The 16,358-nt window shown below is 33.6% G+C and overlaps 1 protein-coding gene across 3 annotated transcripts in view; it reads left to right on the top strand.

Annotated features, from left to right (window-relative positions):
- Window positions 1–16,358, top strand: part of LOC117343750 (hypoxanthine-guanine phosphoribosyltransferase-like) — a 32,728-nt gene that overhangs the window by 9,819 nt on the left and 6,551 nt on the right. For 2 of the 3 annotated variants that reach the window (XM_033906233.1, XM_033906232.1), the window contains exons 2-7: window positions 2,945–3,051; window positions 3,664–3,847; window positions 4,724–4,789; window positions 5,274–5,374; window positions 6,561–6,616; window positions 11,132–11,208. In XM_033906233.1, the coding sequence (XP_033762124.1) occupies window positions 2,945–3,051; window positions 3,664–3,847; window positions 4,724–4,789; window positions 5,274–5,374; window positions 6,561–6,616; window positions 11,132–11,208 (591 nt within the window). Of the gene's footprint in view, window positions 1–2,944; window positions 3,052–3,663; window positions 3,848–4,723; window positions 4,790–5,273; window positions 5,375–6,560; window positions 6,617–11,131; window positions 11,209–11,285; window positions 11,363–16,358 lie in introns of all 3 variants that reach the window. The other variant, XM_033906234.1, reaches the window with a different exon arrangement.

The raw sequence follows: 16,358 nt of genomic DNA, 5'->3' as shown, positions 1-16,358 counted from the left end.
ATTGTAATCACACATTGGGACCGATCCTTTTACCTGTAGTTGTATATATGTAAAATCTAACTGGCAAGATAATATTTCTAGACGTTTTTAAACATTAAATGCAGTATTGAATAACAAATAGGATTGATCAATGAGATCATGTTCCTTCATGTGCAGTATATAATATCTTTTTTAAATGCTTCATTTTGATTAAGCATGATCTTACATTTGCACTGAATTATTTTATCATGAATGTTATTGCGAGTGTTACAGACCTATTAAAATGCTGTCATTCAAGTGCAATATATATATTGGTTACATATATATATATGGGGCTAGGTTTATAGTGTTTAACTGGATCAAGTTTTCTGACATCAGAGTGTTGACAAGTATTTTCAACATTGTGCTAAAATTAGGTTTGTATTCCAGCAAAAACCAAACATTGCTCTCTGAGTGACAGACACCTGCAGACCTTATGTATAACCTTACATTACATTGATAATCCAAGTTCACACAATTTATTGTATTTAACCTGCAATAGGCCCATGCCTGGTAAACTGATAATACTTAGCCCACTGATATCTGAGTACCTAAGTAAAATTTTATCAAATACTATATAGTCCTGCAGTAAACCCAATTTTTAATCTGAGTGAAAGTTTATATATATATCTTAATTGGCCCATGAGCTTATTACAGGATTTTTACAGTATTTACATATGATAAGGTTGACTTGAAATATATCTAGAGCATATAGCTACAACATGATTGAAGTTACTCTATATTAACTCAGGGTAAAACAATCACAACAGCTATACAGAGTATGGTTTCTTCAATTTAATATAGGCTGCTCATCCATGCCACATGCTTTGCCCTACTCTAGTTTCATCAGGACAAATATACATTGACTTTCTATTGGGTCACCTGAGATGAAGTGAGGGGATGAAAGGCTACCAAATTTGTTTGAATGGATGACCTTGACCTTCATTCAAGGTCACAGGGGTCAAAAATGCTAAAAAATTTAAACGACTTCTTTCTGATAACCAAAAGGCCGAGAGACCCAATATTATATCTCTAGCATGATGGGGTGAAGGGCTACCAAGTTTGTTCAAATGGATGACCTTGACCTTCATTCAAGGTCACAGGGGTCAAATATGCTAAAATCTTTGAACAACTTCTCCTTGATGACCAAAAGGCCCAGAGACCCAATATTAGGTCTGCAGCATGCTGGGACGAAGGGCTACCAAGTTTGTTCAAATGGATGACCTTGAACTTCATTCAAGGTCACAGGGGTCACATATACTAAAATCTTTGAATGACTTCTCCCTGATAACCAAAAGGCCCAGATATCCAATGTTAAGTCTGTAGTATGCTGGGATGAAGGGCTACCAAGTTTGTTCAAATGGATGACCTTGACCTTTGTTCAAGGTCACAGGGGGCCAAATGTGCTAAAATTTATCAAAACTCATGTGACTGTTAAGGCCCATGGGCTTCTTGTTACCTCTGAAGTATCGCTACAACACAGCTGCCCGGCATCATTATTCCATACCTGGGTATCCAGCCGCAAAGTATAGGAGACATATACATATCCATACTAGTAAAAACCACACTGAGTGTTGGCTCTAGATCTATTCCCTGTACCTACTCTATATTAATTTGTAATGTTCAACTCAAAACTTAAGCTGTATATATATGTATAATAATCCAATATTATATTTTTATGAAAAGAAAAGCACAGTATAGATATATGTATCTAATAAACACCAATTACAAATTTATGACAAAAATAATCACAGCATCCTAAAAATAACCGTTTATAATTACCATACTTACATGACAGAAGGTTACAACTATCAATTATAGAGGTGGTGTTGTGTTGAATTTCTTCCAGATTCAATTATATTATAATTACTGTATTTATTTGTCACTTTAAAATCTAGATAAAAATTAAAGCTAAGATTTTGATGGTAAAATGTGTAACTTTTAGTATGGTATTATGATAATTAATACCATGTAGATTTGGAGGTACATTGGTCTAGTGCTAGAACGCAGGGTTACGTAACTGAAGGGTCCCAGCATGGTGGTCTAGTACTAGGACGCAGGGCTACGCAACCGAAGGGTCACTAGTTAGAGTTTGGGGCTGTATAAGCTCTTAATGCAGAAATGGCAGTTCCAGCTGTATGCTCCCCAGGGAGTTAAGAGAAACATTTCAGGTTGCTAAAGGCCTGATGACCACAGATATATTAATTTATTTGTGAACCACTTTGAGAGGGCAATATATATGTTGCTGTGATATAGAAAATTCCAAATTATCAAATTTTATTAGTGTATATCTTGTCACTCACCAGCAACTTATTTTTGATTGCACTCGATCATACAAAAAGTCAGTGAAATGGGTTTTTAACTTTTTAGTCCCCTGTGAAACTTGGGGGATTATAAAAAGCTAGGCTCCTTTCTTTGTCCATCTTAACAATAAGTATTTAATGCCAGGGGTTGTCAGCGCTTCAGTGGCTCAATTAATTCCTTGTGGAATTTTGATCAAACTCCACACAATATTTTTGATAAAGGACCATAATATCTCAGACGTGTTCAAGTTTTAGGTTTTTTGGGTCAAGGTCAAGGCCACAGTTACTATTTTGAATGGAAGTCAGTAGGGGATATGTATTTCTGTAACAATACCCACTAAAATACGCTTCTTATATAAAGCTGTACAATCGTCAACAACCAATTTTTAGTTTCAATTGATCACAATTACCAAAAGTCAGTGAAACGGTGAATTCAACTTCGAGAAGAATGATTACATTTGTTACCAATATAAGTGAATTGATAGCAATATATATCCATACCTATATATACATTAGTGGGTTTATTATTACTAGACAGGGGTTTATTGGTGGATGGGTACAACAATGATTTTCAAAAGCAATATGTTTTAATTCGATCATACTTTCTAAACATATGGTTACAGATTGAAGATGGAGCTAGTGGATATCCCCTTGATATGTTCTGTATACCGAACCACTACCAAGGAACGCTGGACCGAATACTTATCCCAGGGGGTCTTATAAAGGACCGGTGAGTTCAATGAGTTATCACATTTCACTACAATTTATATTGATAAATCAGATTATAATAATAAAGAATAAAGGTGAGAATTGAAGTACGGATATCCTATAGATAGGAGACAGATGTTACCTGTATTTTGCTTTTCCCCACAATTCTGTTAATGTGCTTTTACAGAAATTGAAATGAATTTTGACCTGTATGTTAAAGACTACACTATACATCACACAAGTCGATTCTGGCCATTCTTCCATCTTTCTTTCCTTCCAAACTTCTTTCTCATTTTAACTTGTCGCGGCTCTATCTCCTACACTAGTACAGAATATGGTACATCATGTACCTCCATACTTTCAACATCTATTTGACGTAGTTTGTCATGCACTAAAAGTAGGTCAGATTGACCTACATTTTGACCTTTTCCTAATTAACATTATACTTGGGTCATGGCTCATCTTAGGGGAGACTTTGTGTCTTGTGTCTAAAGTAGGTCATTCTGACCTATATTTTGAACTTTGACCTGCATCAAAGAAAGATAACCATTCTTGGGTACATAGGAGACTGCAATTCTCAATCAGAATCATCAGATTTATTAAATTTTTACGAAATTTACCTATGATGTTGCAGGATCGAGCGTTTAGCGCAAGACATTGTCCGTGACTTTTCCTCAGAAGGAATGGTGGCGCTGTGTGTATTAAAGGGAGGTTACAAGTTCTTTACCGATTTACTAGATAGGATAAAACAGATGAACAGCCATATGGAGAAGCCTCTTCCATTGGCCGTTGACTTTATACGTCTCCGAAGCTATGTGGTATGTATAATTAATTTATTAATAAAAAAGATATCACCCGAGAGAATACAATTGGCTCACAGTTATCACATGTTCACATACTCACTGTTAGTGCTGTCAGTTGTATTGGCAAAATGGATTATAAATAAGCTTAGTTTTAAAAAAACTAATCATCCTAAAGGATTTCAGCCTTTTTTACCAAGTCTCTTGCATCATATACCACTTTAAATTGTTGGAATTATCCTTGCCCTTTTAGGATGTGAGATATGGCATAAAAAGTTAACAATATCAGTATACATATATATACAAAAATGTACATGTAAATGGGATATTGATCCTGGTGGAGGTTTAACTTATTGAGAACAAAACCCTTGGATTTCAGATATATATGCCTAAAGGTACAATCTAATATCTCTTATTAGCAGAATGTAGTTCTGCTAGAGTAGTTAGAGATTTTCAACATGTGCTATAAAGATATTCAGTATTTATCTGCAAGTATGTAGGCCATGAAATGTAATTATGATACCTTAATGGAATTGTCTTAATTATTATTTTATGAGTAATTTGAGATATTCTTTAACACACCTGAATATAAAATAATTGTCTGGTGACATATAGCCAAAGCGGTTAAAGATGAAAAAGAAAAGCTTTTGATTAAATCTATGGATCAAATTTAACAAGAGAATACTTTCTTATACAATATATATCTCCTTGTTTCTAAATATACAGTCAGGTATATACTGATACCTGCAGAAATGATGTTATTTCACATAGTTTATCTACAATTCTATATGTACCATTAAAATAATTAATTTAAAGTGCTCTGACTTACAACTAGATAATGAACAAGGGCTCTAGTTTATTGCAGATACACAATATTGTTTGAAATATTTCCAGGATGACCAGTCAAGTGGCAAAATAGATGTGATTGGCGGTGATAGCTTAGAAAATCTCAAGGGCAAGGTAATGAATGACAAATCTTGCTGAAGATATAACTGTTGTATTTTGCTTTTTTATGAGAGAATTTTGGGACTGGCAATCCCAATTAAATTGAAATTATTTCATGCTAATGACAAATTAAATTTCTAAAATTTGTGGTTCTAAAAATGTCTTTCCCTTGAATTCACAAATTTTCCCAAATTGCGGCAAAGAGCCCTATTCCAAACTAGTGAAAAAAGACCTGCTGTATCAAATTATAAATTAATTAGATCATGATTCATTTTGGCTGTTAATGTTATAGGTGTACTAGATGACACAGGTTCGACACTTTTATAGCTAATAACTTAGTACCTGTCTGTTTGTCCAGAACGTGCTAATCGTACAGTAGGTTCAACACTCGTATAGTTACATGTAGTAACTTTGTATATCTGTCTGTTTGTCCAGAATATGATAATCATAGGTTCAACACTTGTATAGTTAGTAACTCAGTACCTGTGTGTTTGTCCAGAACGTGCTTATTGTAGAAGACATTGTAGACACAGGACGGACAATGGAACGACTCCTTGATCATCTGAAACAATTTGAATGTAAAATGGTGAAAGTTGCGAGGTAAGTTTTCTCAATTAAGCAATGAACAGTGGTTTTAATGTTGTTATAGTCGATATGGAAGCAAGATGTATGGTAGGCAAATGGCATGGGAACCCGTTAGCACAAAACCATAAAGCATAAAACTAAGCATAAAACCACTATTCAATACTTATATTTACATTGTTTTACCATTTTCGTTAATATTGAAAAAAACTAAACCAACACAAAAAAATCCCGCCTTTTTTAATGTCACATGACCCACTGGGTGTTATAGCCTGAGGCACTGAGTGTTATAGGCGTATGGTGGCAACTGCCTCTAAGCATTGTGTCAATGGGGAAATGCGGAGCAAATGTAAATATCACTGAATGAAAGATAATAAAGATGATCTCATACAATATAATTTCAGTGTAATATGGAATCTATTAAAACATATCGGAGATAATTGATATAATCTACATAAGATTGCTTGTAAAGGTATACAATCAAACTTTTATTATAAGCCTGTATGTTCAAAAGATTTGAATTTGAGTTTTGACATACTGGTATAGAAATGTTTGTTTTCACAATGTCACAGTTATATTGACGTAAAAAATTATATGATCAGATACAGTATGATTGATGATGGAGAAATGTTCATTGTCTAAAAGTTGGTGGTACCAGCTGACCTAAAAATCATATGATGCACTTATACATGTGCTGAATGAAAGCATTTACAGGGGAAAGTTTCAATGTCAAAATATTGAGTTCCAGATTTAAACAGCCAAATGAAAATTTAAAAAAAAAGGGGAAAAAAAATTACAATGATGAGAAATGCACATATTGGCAGATTGATCTAAAATAAAACAACTTTAAATGGGGTTTAATTTTAAAAATACAGATTTAAACAGCCAAATGAAAATTTAAAAAAAAAGGGGAAAAAAATTACAATGATGAGAAATGCACATATTGGCAGATTGATCTAAAATAAAACAACTTTAAATGGGGTTTAATTTTAAAAATACACTCATCCTCTTTTCCAGGAAAAATCTAGGGGTTCATATGAAAATGCTTACAAGGCTGGTACAAATGCACTTAAATTAGTCTGAGTTCAAATGTTGACTAAGCATTAAGGTGATATTAATTGTAACACTGACTAGCACTGCACTATTTAAGCTGTAAGTAATCAGAATTTCTTAGTGAAATGAAGTCTTGTTTATTACATTTCAGTCTTTGTGTGAAGAGAACGGTCAGGAGGACAGCTATTGTTGGATACAGACCGGACTGTAAGTATCGTACAAGTGTACAGATAAATACAATTTGTCTAAATAAGGGAATCTCACCTTAACGACTAAGGGTATCAATCTTATTATGATAAATACTTCCAATTACCGTGTAGGTCTACCTTAATTTAAATTTGGGGTAACCATTTTGTATCTAAATTGAGGTCATGAAAACACATAAATAGATTCAACTATAGGCATACTCATGATAATTTGATATTTAATGAGACTTCATTTACTTAACATCAATTATGAATAAAATTTTATTGAAGCTCTGTATAGTAATCACTTGTAACATTGGCAATGATGGAAATGCACAGGGGGTCTTTACCGGTAGTGTTAATTTCAGGAGGAAACATACAAGTGACTCTCTAACTTGTTCTGCCCTGTTGGGAGATGAAACCCCATGGTCTTTAGTGAAACCTTTTCGGTACTGGTCAGTGGCCATGGTTAGTTGACACAGTGTGGTCCTTTCACTTAATAGGCAGCCAGGGTTCAATTCCCTATTCAGACATGAATAAATATGGAGTCACATACTATAACAACCACTGGGGTTTTTCTGGTTACATCAGTTTCCTCCTACACTAAGACCGTACCCATCCAGGCCAACGAGTGATAATGTATTAAGTTGATATATACCTTTTTTTTGCGACGGTTCTAAATAAATAACTTAACACTTACAAAATACCAGCCAATGTTACATTCCAGTGTTTGGTATTTGGGCACAAAGTTTTTGGGGTAATGTTGAAGATGATGGGTTTGTAAACAAGGGTGGAGCAATTTTGAAGTGGTTAGAGAATGCTTTCATAATCAACTCTTGAGATGGGGGGAGGTAGTTAGTCTTAGATTTGATGAAGGATTGGTTATTGGGGAAAGAACTGAAGGAGGAGATTTAGAGAGCCATAGTTTAAAGAGAATATTGTAGTTGAAATATGAGGTGAAAGGGATTCACAGAGACATAAAATCAGGGAAAGTTTGGGAGGTTATAGATTGAGAAAGATTGTGCATTCACAGCACTGTAGTGGTGAATACTGTGCCGTGGTGAATCTACCATAATCAGGGTAAATTAATGACTATGGTGAATACTCTGGCATGGTGAATTCACCATAATCAGGGTGAATTAATGGCTATGGTGAATACTGTGCCGTGATCGATGAATTCACCATGATCAGGGTAAATTAATGGCTATGGTGAATACTGTGCCATGATGAATTCACCATAATCAGGGTAAATTAATGGCTATGGTGAATACTCTGACATGGTGAATTCACCATAATCAGGGTGAATTAATGGCTATGGTGAATGCTCTGGCATGGTGAATTCACCGTAATCAGGGTAAATTAATGACTATGTTGAAAACTCTGCTCAGCTGGTCAGTCTAGGTGAGGATTTTTCTCCCTGTATGCAGTGTCAATGATTTTCAGTTGTCCTTTTGTTTTAATTGGTGATTATACCCTACCAGCATGGAGCTACACTATTGCATTGATTTTTATGTAAACTATAATTTCATATTCATTATCATAATTCATTAATTCACACTATTATCTTGTGGTCTAGCGTTTGCAAAATCTTTGTACATGTATTGAATAACTTGCAATTGGTCATAAAGAATCCTTCATGAAGAATCCTTGTTCAGGATGACCTAAAGTCATCATGTTTCGTTAATAGTTCAATGTCTATCATAATCATTGATCATTGATAAATGTATAAAGTTTTGACATTTGAACTTCTTCCAAGTTCTAACAGAGGGATTAAGCTGAAACGTGTCTGGAATAAATTCTCCTGAGACAATGCTGGCCTAATGTATTCACCTTTTTCGAGTCCGATATAGATGTCCAAAAGTTGGAGGAGGGTAGGGGTAGCTATGTGGGAGTAAAGGATTCTGTTCTGTCCATCCATTCCTCCACACTTTATCTTATCCAGGACTCCATCTCATACACTTCTTGTTACTGGAACTTTATGTGTGGGGTATGTAGTGAGGCAGCGTGTTATATAACTATACCAAAAGTAGGTAATTCTGACCTACATTGTGGCCTTTGACCTACATCATTGAAAAAGCTTGTCCTATAAAAAAATCTATCTTTTACACTAGTGCATGGTGAATGTACTTTGTATTTGAGATGTAATTATAAGTTCACCTAGTTGTGGGTGTGTTATCAATTGTATCTCCAATAAATCATACTGTTGAATGAATATATCTGTGTTGGGCTCACCATTTTTTACACACTCCATAATTGTATCAAAAGTACATAGTAGGTCACTTCCACCTACATTTTTACCTTTATTGACCTTTAATTGACCTACATACATGTACATCCAATTGGGGACTGTAATTAACCTAAATTGTCTTGTTTGTGATGTGCTGTAATTCTTTAGTAGTTTGGCATGGCAGTGATACCATTAGTATGTCTCGAATAATAGACTAACTCGTCAGAGACCAGTCTCAAACAATGGACTAACTATATAAGGAGACTAGTGATAATTTTGCCACAGGAACCAAGATGATATTTAATGTTTATCATGTAATGAACGGATACTGTCTAATGCAGTTCCATTGTAGATCAGATTTATTACATAGCTGTCAATCAATACTAAGTTTGTACTGCTATTTTTGGACTTACCTCATTGAGCTATGGTTACAATTAATCTTTAGATACAGGAAAATTGATTACGCTATGTGGGGTTCATTTTCAATACAGGAAAATTAATTACGCTAATGTGAGTTTCAGGATAAAACTGTCTTCCTTCGTCATTCATGTTACTATGTTACAAATTTATGTGCACATGTCTATATGATATAAATACTCCAGGTAAATCAATATTCTTTCCTTATCAGTAGAAGTCCTAATAGATATGATCATAATTAAAATTCACTCAGGAAACAGGACCAGGTATAGATATATATACATGTGTATACCGTATTTGACCTACAAATCCTGACTGGTGTAGATATATACATGTGTATACCGTATTTGACCTACAAATCCTGACTGGTGTAGATATATACATGTGTATACCGTATTTGACCTAACAAGCACATCTGCCCCTAAAAGCGCACCCACTCTTTCTTCAGGAAAAGAGGATGGTTGCCCTATAAGCTAATTGAATCATATGAAAAGACCCTAACCTCACTGATCTACCAATATAATCTTCAGTCTGGATTCTTTTAGTTTCATAAAGATAATTTTTTTATGTTAATGAAAAAAAAAAAAAAAAATTTTTCCTACCCCGATTTCCCTTGGAAACTTTACCACTATACATGTTTTTATTAAGCACATCCCTTTTGTGCATACTTACAACCTCTACTAGATCGATATCTCTTGATAAATGGCATTTTACATAATTGTCCCCGTATTTCCCCGTCATCAGCAACATCCTGAATGTATTTCAAAGCATGAAGACCTTGCATTGGATTTTTTGGCTGCATGAATTATATATAATCCTGTATATATATGAATTTAGGCTGCAGTGTCAATAAACCTTGTAGGTTCTATTTCGGGGTATAGGATGGACTATATGAACTCAAATGAATATGAGTTTACATATCTAGATGTGATTGATACATGATCTCCCATTCCAGGGAAATTTTATTGATTTAAAAATCAGTGATCAATATCATTAATGATTAATGAGTGAGTGAATAATGAAATGATCGATATTATTACAGAATAGTGTGTGAGAGAATAAGCTATCAATATTGTTTTCTTGAAGTTCCAATTCAAGTGTGAATTTGAGTTTTGAGATTGAAAATTTTGATGGACGCATCAATTTAAATTCTGGTTATAGTGGTCAGAGAGACTTTTCAAAAGCTGAATTATGCATTGTTTATGTATGTGACAATTGCATTTGTCAGCATTCAGTAAAAAACTGGGAATTGATTGTTGAATTTGAATTAATTTGTGTAACCTTTATAAAGCCAAAAGTTAGTTTACAAAGTTTCAAATAAAATGTTGAAAGGGCATGTCTTGTCACACTGACTAGCAGGAACAGGTTTTACCCATGCGTGAGTTTTTTACCGTACTTATCCTATGATAATTGACTAGGAGTAGGTGATGGGCTTATTGAAGTTACAGTAAAAGCATTTACAAAAGATAGCATAAAACATACATGGATGGGATTATTATGCTTTTTACCAGATAAATCAAATTAGGGTATGCTGACCATGGAGTTAATTACTAGCATTCTGCTAATCAGAAGTAAACTACGCCATGTAGATAAATTACATGAAATCACTTGGAAGAAAATTTTGTCAGTATGCAAAAATTCCATTGGTCAGCCTGTACCAAAATCTATTGAGAATGCTTTCATGGCAAAAATTCAAGATCAAAGTGGGAAGAAGGTATTTTACAATTACAAGCTGTTTTCTTGACTTAGAACTGAGCAGTTAGTGTAACAAGAGACACATGCTGGAGTTTATATACGTGAAGGTGATACATCCATACTACACTGGTCATAATTTGTTGGTTAATTGTATCATTTATTATATACATGTTTAAAATGCCTCTTGTTGCGTTACAGACACAGGATTTGAGATTCCGGATGAGTTTATAGTCGGATACGCAATAGACTACAACGAATATTTCCGGGATCTCAATGTGAGTACTATTAATGTGATGATATCCTGATACAAAGGACTTTATCTAAACAGATCGGCTTTTGCTCTTCATTTCAGACACAGCGTTTGAACTTCCTGATGAATTCATTGTAGGCTATGCTTTGGACTACAATGAAATGTACCGTGACCTTAACGTGAGTAGTATTACGGGTAACTGTTGCAGTCTGATGACGACAAGATAGATGTCATACTCCATTACTACAGCATCTTTTAGCTTCTCTTTACAGATCTTGTAATACATGTACATGATTGTGTACTCGGATCTCAATTTCATGGGCCCAATCTTTGTACATTGTACAGAAAATTTTGATGAATTTTTTGCTTCCTTTTTTATGTCCACTCCTCGGTATTGAATTACAAGATGCAGAATTTGGAAAAAAAGTATAACAGTATGATTATGTAGAGGACTTATAGAAAGACTTGTGATCACTGTCGCAAGAATTTATGAATATTCTTAAATGTTAAATATGTGCTCATGGTACATTTGTATCTCTGAAATCTTATAATTAGATTCTGAGATGAATTCTACGTGGAGAATTCATAAATATGATCAAATTACTATAATGATACAGTAATAAGTCCTCAAAATGATACATCTTTATTAGAATTTCAGTAGAATTAATAATGCTGTATGGTTAAAAAAAAAGTTGATAAAAAATATAGTTTTCTGAAATATCAAAACTATTGAATGACTTAATTCCTGTGTATGTGGAGAAGCTAGAAGTCTGTAGTACTAGGGTATGATATTTGCTACTTGTTTTGGTCAGTGTCGAATTCTGCTCTGCAGTTGTAGAGGAAAGGTGAAGAATCCTTTTTCTGTGGTGGTTCTGAACATTTGCGTCAAGTCATCAGTTTTCCCCTTCGGTCTTAGTGATTCCACAGGGATGTGTATGTATTTGGTTTACCCGGTAATTCCTAGTCGTAAGGTACAAATCTGTCTTGTAGTTTGTCTCTGTAGATACTTGTACATGTGTGACCGTCATCCAATCCTAACCCAGTCAGCCTATTATTGACCTTTGCTGGTGGAAATAAAATCGTGTTTTTGGAAAAAAAAAATGTGTGATCGTCTGTCTGTTAAACATAAAAAATTGGGAAAAACCAACATCCTCAATTCTGACTCAAGGCCTTATTACTGTATTTGAAAGAAGAAGCTCACACTTGTTTGCTTAAAATATTAAACAAAAAGGTCAAATTTAATTACTTTTAAGACAATTTACAAGGAGAATTTTCCAAGTGAAAAACACAAGATTATTTTTTTTATCTGGAACATTCTTTGGTTAAAAGACAGCAGGATGTATGACCATCAGATCAGTGATTTGAAGTAAGCAGCTTTTTATTGGTTTTAATATAATTGCTGACTAAGCATATTGATTCTCAAATAAGCCCCCTCACCTTGTGTAAACGCTTAGTACAATTTTTAGCCTCAAATAAGCCCCTCTCCTAGTGTAAAACTTTAGTACAATATTAAGCCTCAAAGTCCCCTCCCCATAGTGTAAAACGTTTAAAGCATTAAGTTTAGGAAGGAAAGGAGGTTGATCAATACATAGTACTATTAAATTAGTGTACACATCCACTTTAATTCCCAAAATTAAAAAAAATTAGGGCTGCAAGTGTTTTAGGTGTATTTATTAGGACGAATACGGAAGTTGGAAAGTCGTATATGTCTTAATATAGCACATTAGCATAAGAATAAACATTATTTATGCTATTTATTAATATCAGACAGCTAATCAATGCAATTACCCATTATTTGTTTGTCAGAGAAATGATCTTATTGAGCATGGGCTTATCACATGTACAGTAATACCATTATCATCACTGCAATGCTGACAAATGCTGTAATATACAAAAGAATTATCCGTTATCAAGAAACAAATATTTCGGTTTGATTTTGGAATAAAAGGAATGGAAACTGATATATCATTCCATAAATTTTGCCAATTCAATTTTCGGATAAACATGGTTCTTTATATAGTGTATACTTACTGTTGCCTGCGCTGCATGTAGTACTTTGATTTTACAGTTCACCAACAACGCTTTTACTATCAGGGGTAGAATACCCCATTTTGTGGCATTTACACATATAACACGATAAAGTATGATCAATAAAAATTTCTGGAGGATTTAAACTTAAAAACTCTGATAACTCTTTCATAACTCAAAGTCATTTAATTGTAAATATTTTGTGATGAAATATCAATTTGTTGTTCAAAATAAAATGAGGAGAGCAGGTTTAAATGTAAAGGCCATCAAATCAAAGATCAAGGTCATTTTTTCTGTCATTTTACAGGGCATCAAGACGTAGACTATAGAGAGAATGTTTTTGACTCCCCAAAATGAGATTTGACTCGTGGGATTGAAGGGACATGTCTGTTTGAATAATTTATGTTTTTACTCAACAGATTTATGAGAAATGGTGATTTCACTACTAAAATTGCTGAAAATCAAGGTTAAATTACATGCCTTTTTTAACTGCATGTTACTGGTAAATACAAAATGCTTCATCAAGCAGTACATTTTCCAATTATGGTCATGTGTCAAGGCGATTGATTGTCAAATATTTTACCTTAACAGGTAACTTTTTTGTTACATACAGCAATTATATGATTTAGCTAATGAGTAATGACGGGAGACACAGCTTATTTTTTGCTTTGGTTTCAATTGGTTTAATCCTGCTTTGCTTTCACAAGCTTGCTTATTGCCACTATGTTTTCAAAGCCCTACTGTGGTTTCTTCTGAACAATTTCCTTTAGTAGGCAGTATAGACTACCAATACCCTGTGTAAAATATGAATGTATTTCTTTGAAAGATAATGATGGCAGAATATATATCCAGAATTTAATATTTTTAGTTTAAAGTTTGAAATTTTTTTTTTCATCAAATGTTTCCAAACATTTTATCGGATTCTTTTGTTACTGATCCATCACTTGATAATGTTTCAACGAATGTACAAATTTCAAGTGTGACAATTTGGTTTGGTAATCAACAATGAAGTAGCAATTTATAAAGAAAATATTAAATTAAAAGTGAAGAAATAAAAACCAAAATTCATAAAGTTCAAAATCTGTTGTCTAACTAGACATCCTTGTTTAATTCCAATGAAAATCATTGATTTATGTCTTATCAATTATGCAAGTAATCTTAATTGATATGAATTTTAAATACAATTCTGGTGCCAAATATTCATGTATTTATCATGTGTTAAGTTAAGGTAAAATCTCTGAACCATAGGATTTGAAAACTAACCAATTCACACCAACAAGTATATATAATTTGTTTATATCTGACAGCACGATTGATTGATAATATTATACTGTATATAACATCTGTATTTAAACACATTTGTAGCAAAATGGCATGGTCATCACTGCTAAAATATATCCTGAAGTAAAGTTGTATGTTCAAGTATTAAAATAATTATATCAATTTAAAGAATTAAGTCATCATTTTCTGTTTGAACTAATTGCACATTTTACAGTATATATACAGTGTATATACATTTGCTCATTATTGATGGATAAGTAACAATAATAAAATGCAGCTTTTAATATTGATGTACAATTTTTATTTATGCATGTAATGAATTCATCCAGCCTTAATCTGAGTTAAGACAATCGGGAATCCATTCTTATGGACACAATATCTCTATACTGATTAAAACAGAAATAAAGTAAAATATTCTCTTTTTTTTTTATTTCCAGTCATTTAACGGGGATGTAGACTAACTGACATTTGTTGTTATAGCTTATAGCCAATTCAACTGGCCGTAAGCTTTGCTCATGAAAATGTGCTTCCAATTCAACTGACCATTAGCTTTGCTCATGAAAATATGGTTCCTTGAATAAGATTAATTGTTGACTTATAAAAGCATTCATTTTCATGTTCACTGGATAAACAGTTGTTTACAGGGAAACAGTTAATTTGTACAGGGTCACAGTTAATTGTATACTGGGTCACAGTTAATTGTTTACAGGGTCACGGTTAATTGTTTACTGGGTCACAGTTAATTATTAACAGGGTCACAGTTAATTGTTTACTGGGTCACAGTTAATTGTTTACAAAGTCACAGTTAATTGTATACAGGGTCACAGTTAATTGTATACTGGATCACAGTTAATTGTATACTGGGTCACAGTTAATTGTATACAGGGTCACAGTTAATTGTTTCCTGGGTCACAGTTAATTGTTTACAGGGTCACAGTTAATTGTTTACAGGGTCACAGTTAATTGTTTCCTGGGTCACAGTTAATTGTTTACAGGGTCACAGTTAATTGTTTACAGGGTCACAGTTAATTGTTTACAAAGTCACAGTAAATTGTTTACTGGGTCACAGTTAATTGTTTACTGGGTCACATTTAATTGTTTACTGGGTCACATTTAATTGTTAACAGGGTCACAGTTAATTGTTTACTGGGTCACAGTAAATTGTTTACTGGGTCACATTTAATTGTTAACAGGGTCACAGTTAATTGTTTCTGGGTCACAGTTATTTGTATACTGGGTCACAGTTAATTGTTTTCTGGGTCACAGTTAATTGTTTACAGGGTCACAGTTAATTGTTTCAATGGGTCAAATATTTACTGGGTCACAGTTACTTGTCCAATTGGTCACAGTTAATTGTTTACTGATTCACAGTTAATTGTTTACAGGGTCACAGTTAATTGTTGAATGGGTCACATTTAATTGTTTACAGGGTCACAGTTAATTGTTTCTGGGTCACAGTTATTTGTATACTGGGTCACAGTTAATTGTTTTCTGGGTCACAGTTAATTGTTTGCAGGGTCACAGTTAATTGTTTACAGGTTCACAGTTAATTGTTTACTGGGTCACAGTTAATTGGTCATGGGGTCACAGTTAATTGTTTATAGGGTCACAGTTAATTGTTTACTGGGTCACAGTTAATTAGTCATGGGGTAACAGTTAATTGTTCATGGGGTAACAGTTACTTGTTCAATAGTTCACAGTTCAATAGGTCACAGTTCAATGTCTGAAAGATTTACTCAGGGTCACAGTTATTTGATCACTGGATAAGCAGTAATTGTTCATTAGGTGACATTGTTCAATGGATAACATAGAATTTTGTCACTGTGTTACATCAGTTTCATGACTGATATTGATCTGTCAAAGTAA

The sequence above is a fragment of the Pecten maximus genome, chromosome 15, assembly GCF_902652985.1.
Source record: "Pecten maximus chromosome 15, xPecMax1.1, whole genome shotgun sequence".
In the NCBI taxonomy this organism is placed as follows: domain Eukaryota; kingdom Metazoa; phylum Mollusca; class Bivalvia; order Pectinida; family Pectinidae; genus Pecten; species Pecten maximus.
Note: the sequence above shows the minus strand (reverse complement) of the source record. Positions and strands in the feature narration are given on the sequence as shown.